At 36.7% G+C, this 12,413-nt stretch overlaps 2 protein-coding genes across 2 annotated transcripts; both read right to left on the bottom strand.

Moving 5' to 3' along the window:
- Positions 1–1,627: 1,627 nt before the first annotated feature.
- Positions 1,628–2,446, bottom strand: LOC125863815 (uncharacterized). The gene is made up of 2 exons (XM_049543809.1): positions 2,148–2,446; positions 1,628–2,096 (listed from the first exon to the last, which is right to left on the bottom strand). The coding sequence occupies exons 1-2, from the start codon at positions 2,444–2,446 to the stop codon at positions 1,628–1,630; spliced, it is 768 nt and encodes a 255-aa protein (XP_049399766.1).
- Positions 2,447–2,482: 36 nt separating this feature from the next.
- Positions 2,483–3,904, bottom strand: LOC125863816 (uncharacterized). Its single transcript, XM_049543811.1, has 3 exons — positions 3,700–3,904; positions 2,749–3,507; positions 2,483–2,625 (listed from the first exon to the last, which is right to left on the bottom strand). The coding sequence occupies exons 1-3, from the start codon at positions 3,902–3,904 to the stop codon at positions 2,483–2,485; spliced, it is 1,107 nt and encodes a 368-aa protein (XP_049399768.1).
- Between the last annotated feature and the right edge of the window lie 8,509 nt (positions 3,905–12,413).

The following is a 12,413-nucleotide window of genomic DNA, read 5'->3' on the forward strand; positions in this document are numbered from 1 at the left end:
TATTGACATGAACCCCATACAAATAATTCCTCCATATTTTTAAGGCAAACACAACCGCCGCTAACTCAAGGTCATGGGTAGTATAATTCTTCTCATGGATCTTAAGTTACCTTGAAGCATAAGCAATCACCTTACTATTTTGCATAAACACACTTCACAATCCAACCTTAGAGGCATCACAATACACCACAAAACCATCCGTACCTTCCGGTAAGGTCAACACCGGAGCGGAAGTAAGTCTATCTTTCAACTCTTGGAAACTTTTCTCAGAAACTTCCAACCACGCAAATTTCACCTTCTTTTGATTCAATGCCGTCAACGGAGAAGTAATGAAAGAAAACCCCTCAACAAACCTTCTATAGTAACCGGCCAAACCCAAAAAACTTCTTATATTTGAAGGAGTTAGAGGTCTAGGACAAATATTGACTGCATCCGTCTTTTTAGGATCTACCTCAATTCCCTTTCTTGACACAATATGACCAAGGAAAGGTACAGACCTTAACCAAAATTCACACTTGCTAAACTTTGTAAAAAGTTGTTTGTCCTTAAGAATTTGCAACACAATCCTCAAATGGTCCATTTGCTCATTCTCACTCTTTGAGTAGATCAAAATATCATCAATAAACACAATTACAAACCTATCAAGGTATTGTCTAAACACCTTATTCATCAAATCCATAAATGCCACTGGAGCATGAGTCAGCCCAAACGGCATTACCAAAAACTCATAATGACCATACCGAATTCTAAAAGCCGTCTTTGGAATATCATCCCCTCTCACACTCAATTGGTGATAAACCGACCTAAGGTCTATCTTAGAGAAGTAAGGAGAGATCTCATTGTTCTGGAGAGAAAATTGTCGACTCTTTCTCTTCTTTTTTATTTAAGTCTGATGATTTTAGGAGAATGAATGTTTAGGTAATTTTTGACCAAATAACTGGGCTTACACGAAGAAAAATGACATAGTTTAGGTACCAAACACATTGGGGAAAGACTAAAATGACCCTAACTTAAAAACTGATGAGGTGACTTAAAAGAGGGGATTCACAGGCCATATAAATGGTCGTGAAGCTTCATATGTCTGACATGGCTTATTTAAAACAAGCATAACTTTTTACTCAGGGCTATAAATTAGGCAAACTTGGTGGTGTTGGAAAGAGGGCTCCAATACCTTTAATTTGTTAGGTCATTGGCTACCTAATTCAGTTTGTGCAGTGAGATATCATTATTTGAAGTTTAACCAAAACTTAAAAAATGATGAGTCCCTTTCACTGATGACTTCACAGTCCGTGTGAAGCTTCACGGACCGTCTAAGTGCCGTGATTCTTCATGGTCATTGGGTTCAACTTCATGGGCGGGGTAACGGGTCGTGGACCTCTTCACGACATGTGAACCCAGTGGCGGACCCAGGATTTTCACGAAGTGGGTTCAAGATATAAAAAATAAATAAGCAAAAATGCAAACAAAACAAATTTTGATTAATTAAAATATGTCATTACAATTCTATTCTACGAGTTTTCATTTCTTGAAACCTATTCATAATACTCTCATCAGAAATAGTATTAAATATTCTTTTCTCTACATAAGGCACCATACAACTACTCAGAAAATCATCATCCATTAGATTTCACAATTCACTCTTGATCAACTTCATTGCCGAGAAAGCTCTTTCAACTGTAGCAGTAGCAACCGGCAGGAGCAATGCAAATTTTATAAGGCGAAACACAAGAGGATAATTTAAATGCTTCTTTACCTTAACTAGCATTTCAGAAAGATCGCCAAGCCCTTTTAAGTTGGAGAACCTTTTATCAACATCACAGACATCAACTATATAAGTCTCTAGCTGATTCCTAAGAGTAACCATTACATTTTCACCAAAATCATCAGGATATAATTCAGCCATTCTCAATATGTTCTTGATGTCAAAACTAGAAAATGAGTCAACTGGATTTAAGCAAGCAACTCCAATAAGCAAATCTGTTCTAACCTCATTAAAACGATCATTGAGTTCTTGAAGCTGCCAATCAATAATCTTAAAAAATACTTCCACACGATAGTGATGTGAAATAGTATACTCAGCAACTTTACGTCGAGATCTTCAAAAATTAACATAGAACTCATCAAAATTAGGTATCAAAATATCATACTTGACACAAAATGCAGACACATTCTCGATAAGTGAATCCCATCCTTCATTCCTTAAATCTTGCAATCGTTTCTTCACCACTTTAACAAGTAGAATGGCATTTGCAATATCTTGTTCTTTCTTTTGTAAAGACTCATTAAGCTCATTTGTGATCGCTAAAATATCTCTCATTAAATGCAATATGAAAGCAATCTCAAATGTTTGACAAACTTTAAGATATCCGGTTGCCTTAGCTTTTTCTTCAACAGATTCAGAATCAACAACAATAGTATCAAGAACATCAGTAATAGAGCCAAACATACTAATGAAATTCTTAAATGATTTGTAATATGAACCCTACTGAGTATTGGCAGCTCTAGCAAGACCAAGTTCTTGATTCAATCCCTTACCATTTTCAACCTCACCCATATCAAGTGCCACTTGAACTTTTTTTTCTTGAGATTCTCGAAGTTCATCCATATGTTTAAAAGAACCTCCCACTACATTTAAGACATTAGAAACCAACAATACAAGTTCTCCAACTTGAAGACATTTTTTAGATACCCCAACAAGAGTTAACTAAAGTTGGTGAGCAAAACAATGAATTGCATGAGCTGATTTACTTTGTTGTTGAATCAAAACTTTAAGGCCACTTAAACGCCCTTGCATGTTGCTAGCTCCATCATAGCATTGCCCCCGTATAAAAGATAAACTCAAAGAATGTTGCGCAAGATAGTTAACAATAGCTTCTTTCAAACATAAAGCACTAGTATCATGAACATGAATAATTCCTATGAACCTTTCCACCACAGACCCCTTTCTATCAACATAACGCAAAACAATTGCCATTTGCTCCTTACGTGATATATCACAAGATTCATCAACTAACAATGAAAAATAGTCACCGTTTAGATCCTCCATAATAGCTTTAATTGTTTCAAGCTTACATGCAGTGACTATATCTTTTTGAATTTTATGAGAAGTCATCTGGTCATTTTTTGGAGCCTTTTTCAACACAAGTTCATCAATTTTATCACACCGCTTCGCATACCATGAAAGAATTTCAAGAAAGTTACCTTTGTTTAGTGATGATTCATCTTCACGATGTCCACGAAATGCCAATCCTTGATTCAAGAGAAGTCTCGCCACTTCAATTGAAGCCTTTAAGCGAATTTTGTGCTCAAGCTTGGTTTGATTTGATAGCTTAACAAATGCGGCTTGAATTGATTGTTCTTGTCTCATTAGATCTTCACACTTCTTCTTTGCCTGATTGTGAACACTGTTTGACTTACCAATATGCGTATCTAATCTTTTCTTTTTGTGCCAACTCCTGAACCCTATACTTGAAAATGTTTCACCTCCACCTTGATGAATGCTTTCATCTTGAAATAAATAACAACACAAACAATAAGCTGCATCTTCAGTCACACTATACTCCAACAACCAATCATGATATTTTTTAAACCATTTGCGATTAAAACGGCGTTTTAATCCAAAAAGATCACTTTGAGGAAACTCGCGAATTCGAGGTTGATGAGGACCTCTTTGGATATATGCTCATCTAATCTCATCACGTTCATCCGGATGATAGTCTCGAGTGGGTATTCTTTTCTTTGGATCTGCCGGTAAAGAATCCAAATCTACCCCTTGTTTCAATCTTTTAGCGGAATGATGAGTTTCTTCTAATTGGTTCAAGTTTTCTTCCACCTGAGGAGCATTTTGAGCGGATGAACTTGATTGTGGCAACTTGGAGGATATAGGAGAGAAAAATCTCTTCATTTGATATTCAACTTGTATTACCAAATTAAAATTCTAATTAGAAAGTAACTAAACAAAGCGTTGTTAAATAAATGGAATTTCAATTAAATGATCTTGCAATTTGCATTGCTTAACTTTAATAAATTGCCATAGCATCTTATTAACTTGACATTACTATGTCGAAAGCATTCTCCTCATGTTAGATCAATAAAACAAAAGACTACAATTTAGATAATGCCCTTTTATGAGGCTAACATCATACATATCTAACTATACTAAACAATGTTAATACATTTGAAAAAAAATTACATTGACTTATGAATATTGAGACGGTAAATAACAAGATGGACGAAAAAATAGGCTTCAATATAAACTAAGAAGATAAAAGAATATTATGAATGATTTCTCTTCATTCAACATTTAACAAATAAAAACAAAATAATTATAACCTTAATTTCATAATCGAATACATAGAAATATACCTAATATTATTTGTAATTTTTTGTTGATTTTAGAATGATAAGGGATTTTTTAGTTGAAGAAATAAAAAATAACCACAATAATCATATATGAATATATAAAGACTAGAATCAAGAGCGAAAAACATACATACTTGTGCGAGATTTGAGAGACGAGGAGAGTTTTTTTCTTTCAACAAAAAACTATACTCAAAATTTTGGGGGGAAAAGTAAGAGAGGTTCAAAGAAGATTTCAACAAAGAAGAAGATAAAAGAGTTTTTAGAATTGAGAATAATAGGGATTAGTGCCTTTTTGGTTGAGTTTTTTTTTTTTTAAAAAAAAACTAAAAACAAAAAGGACAAAAGTTGTTGACTATTGGACTTTTAAATGTAAAAGTAAAAAGTTATTCTACTTTTTATAGTTCCTAAGTAACTAAAAGGACAAAAGTTACACCTACTTTGAGGACAAAACGTGTGTGGAAGTTTATATATATAAAAAAATGAATTAAAACTAAAATGTGGCTATAGGGATTCGATCCCAGGTTGGCTGGGAAAATTGAACCCCCTCAACCACTCGGCTAGGCTTCAAACTTGTATTAGTGGGTTCAAAATTTAATATATACATATAAAATTTTAAAAACTGATTAAATATACATATATATACAGTGTTATTTTTCAACGAAGTGGGTTCATATGAATCCACTTGAACCACTGTAGGTCCGCCCCTGTGTGAACCCCTCCATGGACTGCCCTTTTCTCTTTTCCATTCCAAGTTCAAATATCTAAGGTGTTACAAACACTATGATAGCCTTACATACCTGGAAGAACAAAGTTCTTGGTGAAATAGTAGAAACTTGAAGAATGCTTGAACCCTAGCTTTTTTTCTCTTGTAATCTTGATCTAATGTCTTGAAGTGTTAATGAGCATAAAATAATTGATTAACAATTTGTAAGCCCTTAATTAGGTGTAAAACATCATGGTTTAGGCTTTGAATAAGGGTTAAAATGACGTAGTGTAATATGGGAAAGACCAAAACGAACCCTGATTTTAAAATTGAAAAGGTGCCTAAAAAGGGAGGTTCCATGGACCATTTGAGGCTTCACGATCCGTGAAACCCTTAATCCGGTCGTCAAGTTTCACCTGCCCGACAGGGCTTCATGTAAATGGGCATAACTTTTTACTCAAAACTCAAAATGAGGCAAACTTGGTGGCGTTAGAAGGAGGACTCAAAGACCTTTAATTTTAGGTCATGGATACTTAATTCATTATGTGCTGAGAGATATGGTTGTTTGAAGTTGACCTTAGCTTGAAAACTATTGAGGTCCGCTAGACGGAGGGCTAGACGGTCTGTACAAGCCCTTACGGGCCGTATTGGAAATCGTCCTGGAGACCCCTTGACTGGTAGCCCTGGAAGGCTGGGCTTCCTCCCCTAAATGGTCCTTCTAGGACTTCAGAGACCGTTTAGGGGTCCAGGTGGAATCCTCCCTTGGCAGACCTTAAACGGTTGGGCCACTTCCCTAAATGGACAATAGTCCCTTTCATGACCCATTTAGGATTTCGTGAAGGGTCCATGGTCTTTTTTAGGGTTATACACATGCCCATTAACCTTTTTCCAGATCTGAGGTGTTACACGAATAATTAAAGTTTTAAGAGTAGAGTTTCAATGCGTTATAGAATTATTTGGGTCTTAGTTTAGAAATATTTGGGGTGTGACTTGTACATTCAATGTACAACGTACTGACCACATACATTTCTTGTGTTGCATCCTTTTATGATGTAGATTCAGGCATTCATTCTCAGACTGTTGGCTTGTGAGATTGAAAAATTCTAATCAGTAGTTGGTGAGTCCTCTCATTAGGGGATTTCATGGATTTGTTTCTATCTTGTTTCAGTTAGTTCTTATGAATTATTTTGCAGTAGCTAGGGATCATTTCCCAGTTGACTATTTATTTCATTCTAAGTAGTATTAGCTTTATTAAGAGATTAGTTATATAGTCTTATGGATATCTTGATTTTCAATGTTCAATCTTGTGTTGAATACAAGTTTTATCTTGTGCTTTAGTTTTCATAAGTATTGCAAAGAAATATAACTCAAAAAAAGACTACAATAACAATGTTTTTCCAACAATTCAAAAACTAATATTCAAATTTTGACCTAGTATGTGATTTCATTTCTCCAAATACATGGGGAATATCCAATACACTGAATCTATAATGATACAATAGTTGGAATGATATCAATTTTCATTACTACCAATGGTAGAGCAAGAATTTTCATCAAGGCTGTTCATACTTTAGGACAAGTAAAAATATACACCTTGCTTTTAACGTAAAAAGCCGAACTAATTTTTTTTTTAAATAAAACACCTAAGCCTTGTCTTGAACTCAGGCCTCCAAGGCGAATTTGAATAGCTTTAACTACTAGGGTATCTTTCTTTAGTATGCAAAATGTTTTCAACAATTCATATATATAAAAAATATTGATATTTAACGTATATACTCGCAAAACATTTTTGACAAAGGTTGTTCATCTGACCACCCTTGTTAAGGTGTAGCTCTGGCCCTAACTACAACAATCAGATTTCTCTATAATGACCATCCTTTATAGAAACACTTCACACTAATGATCATGTGTAATACCTCAGATTTGAAAAGAAGGGAAAATATAGTTTTTTGGGCTTGTGTCTGTGTCTACGGATCCCATATACGGACCGTAGAAGCTTTTACGGGTCGTAGATGGCAATCTTAGGAAGTGAGAAAATATTTTTTTACAAACAAGTCCAAGTACCCTTTTTACGATTCACCAAGACGGCTCGTCATTCCATGTATGAGTCGTAGATAGGTCTCATAGGTGACCCCCAAACTTAGTGAAATTTTAAAAGTTAAGTTAGTTTCTACGGTTGGCACATACGGTCAGTAAAAAGACCTAAGAGCCGTACATGGGATCCGTAAAAAAATTGGCCATATTAAGAGTCTCTCTAATCATTATCTACAGTTGACTAGTACGGTCTGTTGAAGGACCTACGAACCATAGGTCCATACCGTAGATGGGGGCCGATAGTGATTTCTTAGGGTCTTTTAGTGTTTTCCCTAATCGATTAATGCTTGAACTATGTCATTTTTCCTTCTACCCTGAGCCCTATATAATGTTTTAAGTCCCAAATAAACCATTTTCAACTCAATATCCAAAATTCCCTAAACTAACCAAAGTCATCCTCCCAAATTCTCTCAAGTCTAAGGAAAACAAAAATATCTAGGGTTCAACTACAGGTCTCCAAACCTCCAATCTCTGTTGGCTTTTAACATCAAGGTATGATAGTATTCACCTATGGAGTCCTTTCCTCCATAGGGTTCCTGAATTATCCATTTTTACAAGTTAGATTCTCCAAAGGAAGTTAGGGTTTTATTTAATATTCATTGATTCTTTTCAAAGATGATCCAATTGATTGTTTTCTTTCTTTTTATGTATGAATCAATGTTATATGTTTTCAAGTTAAATTCACATGAACCGATGAATAATCTATGATTTCTAGACTATGATCATATGATGAAGCTTATGAACTAAGAAAGATAAATTTATGAAAATATGCATGTTTCTTTATGAAACTGATATAAATGATTAAAGGTTGCTTTGAGAGTAAATCATTGAGGTTATTGTTGTTGTTGTGAAATGATTTCTCACATACTACTCAAAACATAATTGTGACAGGGTTTTCTCACAAAAAGAATTCATAAGGTTGAAAGGTTTTCTCACCTACGTTGAATCAAGATTAAGGAGCTATTTAAATACACTCTAACTTGGATTGGCTGCTTAATACTTAATACTTATTCATTATCTTTGATCAGGGTACCTAATTCACCTTTTAGTTATCAAAATCTTTTCAAAAGGTCCTTGTTACTCATGTTAAGCATATTACGACCTTTCACCCTCAAGCTTATTGGCAAGCGGAGCGTAATATCAAAACTTTGGAAGATATGTTGAGAGCTTGTGTGATTGACTTCAAGGGAAATTGAGATGATCATTTTCCTTTGATTGAGTTTTCTTACAATAATAGCTATCATTCCAGCATAGGAATGGCTCCATTTAAGGCTCTTTATGGTAGGAGGCGTAGATCTCCTTGTAACGACCTGATTTCGTTGTTAGGGAAAAGCTAATGGAGAAAGAATTGGGGTTAGAAAACTTTTATTAGTAACTTGGAATTTTCTAACCTAGTCTAGATTTGGATGAATTCGGAGTCAGTAAAGTCTATGGTAATCTGGTAACAACTGTTTGATTTAATTATGATTTTGATTACATGAATAGATAGATAAGACGTTAAGGAACCTGTACGACTTTTCAGAATTGAATTCGGGAAAGTAGAACTCCCGAAAATGATCTTAGCGTGAACGAGTTATTTTTGAATGTCAAGGGTTGAAGGTGTGTTGTGAAATGGGGGATTAGAATTCAAATTCCAGCATTCTGTCTCCGTGCATGCCGTCGTAGAGGGATGGCTGCCGTTGCAGCAGGACCGCTGTAGCGGGATGGGTTCCGTCGTAGCAGGACAGATGCGACTTAAGTTGGAAATAAAACCTCTAATATGTTTTATTCTGTACTTTTCGACTTTGAGAGCTAAGGAACGACCCCAGGGGTTTTCCTGATAATTTTCCACCATTCTTGAGGCTAAAGGTAAGGTTTTCACTCCCCGAATCTATTTTTTGATCTGTAGAATATAAATTCGTAGGTAATTATTATGGGGGAAGGGTTTTTATCTGAAACTAATGGTGGAAAAACCTCTAAATTGGGTATTAGGATCTTGGGTTTGTTCTAGGGTTATTGGATTTGTTATAATCCGGATAATTAGACCTTTGACTGTTATCCTTGCATTAATTGTATATTCATAGACCACGAACAAACGAGAAGAATTCGGAAAGGAAAATTCAAGTGCCTTAGGGGATTCAAGCTTGGATCCGAGGTAGGTGATGGTTGTGATTTAATTGTGTGATATAAGTTTGTTCTTGCTTCATTATAATACGTGTATGTATGCGAATGTTGCACTATTGATCACACTACTTGTGGATGAGGATAGATGAATGATGAATGCCATGAATCATGACTTGATTGTATGATTTTGAGCATATACTTGTGACTGTGATTGTGGCTTGTTGAATGGATCGGGTGTTGCGTTTCGACACACTAACTGGGATTGGTTGCCACGTTTCAGCTTAAATATGGGATCGACTTCCATGTTTCGGCATAAACATGGGATCGGTTTCTACGTTTCAACATAAACATTAGATCGGGCACCACGTTTTGGTATGCTAACAGTTTGGATGTGGGTTCCATGAGAGGACCATTGATTTGACATAATTGTATATGTTGATAAATGTGAAATTGTTCGTTGTTCATAAATGATATCGATATTGTGTATATTCGATGTATGCATGCTATTATATTGTTGTAATGACTTATGTATGTTGCACTTAATGGGATAGCCGCGTGATCCTACCAGTACACTGTTGTTGTGTGCTGATACTGCAGTTGCTTTTTCTTTGTTGAGTATAGGGCATCTTCAGGCGGCTATTGATAGACCTCAGCAATGTGACTATTGAGCGTGACCGGATTCAAGGGTGAGCCAATTTTTTTAGGATGCCATGGATCTTTCTTGTTTAAGTCCACTCTTTTCGGACTCTGACTTTTGTTTAAGGTGTTGTTTAGTTTCGGGGTTGTACCCCTTGTTCTTAGACTTGTCGTTAGTAGAGTGTTGGTATAATGACTTTTAGGTTATAGGGGTTGTTCTTCCGCATTAGTTTGGTTAGTTGTTTGTTAAAACCTTAGAGTTTATGGGGACTCCATTTTTATAGTCATTTAAACATGCTTTCGTATCTTTAAATTCCTTAATTTTCATAAAATTTGTTTGTTTGGGTTGTAGTAATGGTTTTACCACCTGAGGGCTTGTGTGGGTGCCAATTACGATGGTCTGGGTCGTGACAAAGTTGGTATCAGACCCCTAGGTTCGTTGATCTCATTGTACCATAACGAGTCTAGTAGAGTCTTGCGGAATGGTACAATGATGTCCGTACTTTTCTTCAAGAGGCTATATAACTTTAGGAAAAAATCACTTCTTTCCACTCCTTCATGATATGACTTGAATCCAATTGGTAGTTGGGTAATACAAATTGGTATCTTCCTCCTTCACTCTATGGTCCGAACTAGAGCAACAAAAGTGGTAATACCATGGCTAGCAAGACAGGATGTGTATAGACTATCCACAGTCGAATAGGGTCACCATTCAGAACAAGTATCCATTGCCTCAGATAGATGACCTTTTTGACCAATTGCAAGCTGCATCGGTTTTCTCTAAGATTGATTTAAGGTCTGGTTACCATCAGTTAAAGATTGAGGAGGTTAAGAATTGGGTACGACCAAGTTCTATGATTGAAATTAGTAGTTTTGTGGGGCTCGCTAGCTACTATTGTCGCTTGTGGTATGAGTTGAGTCTAATAGGTATCTCCCGATTCCAATTGGTATCTCAACGAAGTGAACTAGACGTCGTAGTCCTAGCTGAAGGGACACAAGCAAGTTAATTGGAACTGCGAAGGTTCCAATTGGTATTTGGCCTTAGGGGCCGTATAAGGCATAGATGATTAGTAATGGTCGTCTATAGAACAAACTAATTAAAGAATTTGGACTTGTCTACAAGTTGTAACTGTTTGAGTGTCGTGAAACTTGTCGTGAAAAGGAAGTCATCGTGAGATTAGGTGCAAGGGTCTAGATAAATTATGATGTGGTTTGTAAGCGAGAAATCTGAACGTGTGTTGCGACCAACTGATAACCGTGTGAAAGTCTGGGTGTATCCTGGGGATATGTGTGTAGTAGTGTTGAAATGATGTCAAAGGATTCTAAAGTGCGTACTTTGTTGGGTTGACCGGGGGGTAGACAATGATTGCCTTAACTAAAGGGATTTTATTAAATGCCTAGTTATAGCCGGGAAATCTACGAGAAATATCGAAAAGAGAGGAACCCCAGAAATTGTTGGCAGGGGTTATGCTTTTGTGGGGATCCTCCCGGCCATAATAAATTAGTTGATAGAGAGAGGAAATCTGGTTACGAGTTGAAAAACAAAACTCTGTTTCTAGGAAATTGCGCACCATGACCTCGTACTCCCTGGGTGAAAGTCTCTGGGTTTGTAGGCCTTGTCGTATGAATTCCACCCATTCAGGGTCCTTATCAGGTTGATTTATATAATGCTCTAGTCAGGGCCGCTGGGGCAGGATTTTTCCCACCACGACGAGACCTGCTAGTGCAGGATTTCTCCCACTAGAGCGGGGCAGGCGAGACAAAATCTCAGCCCTGTCTCCCCTGTTTTCCCCTAGTCACAATTATGGACCCCAAATCGTACCCGAACTAACCCCCGCGATCTAATTCAGTGTTCAACAATTGAATATAAGTTATAAAATGTGTTAAAAATATGGAGAACCTGGGAATATGAGGAGGAAATCAGCGAGGTCGTGGAGGCTGGGGAAATGGCAATACATGTAGAGGAGTAGTGCAGCCAGGCGAAGAGGTTGCCCGTCAAGAGGACAGGGCTAAGTGTGACACCTTCCCGGCAAGATCGAGGCTGAGGTATCTGATGCAGTGGTCACAAGTACTATGCTTGTTCGTGACCAGGCGACTAATATGTTTTTGATCCGGGTTCTACTCATTCTTATCTGTCCATTCAATTTGCCTTGGGATTTGATGTGGTTTATGATATAGTTGATGCCCCCATCCATGTTTCTACCCCAGTTGAAGAGTCAATCATAGTCACCCCTGTGTATCGTGTTGTCCTTTTGTGGTTATGGATTTTTAGATTTCGGTTGATTTGGTTATGCTGGATATGAATGACTTGATATAATCTTAGGCATGACTTGGTTGTCCCCTTATTATACCAGGCTTAATTGTAATACTAAGTTGGTAACTCTAGAGATCCCCGGTAGGGAAAGATTAGAGTGGGAAGGGGTGTACAAGCCTAAGCTAGCTAAGATCATATCCTAGATTCGGGGTAGGAAACTGGTAGGGCAGGGTTTTTTGGATTATTTGGCTAATGTTTGGG

This window comes from Solanum stenotomum, chromosome 5, assembly GCF_019186545.1.
Source record: "Solanum stenotomum isolate F172 chromosome 5, ASM1918654v1, whole genome shotgun sequence".
Classification (NCBI taxonomy): domain Eukaryota; kingdom Viridiplantae; phylum Streptophyta; class Magnoliopsida; order Solanales; family Solanaceae; genus Solanum; species Solanum stenotomum.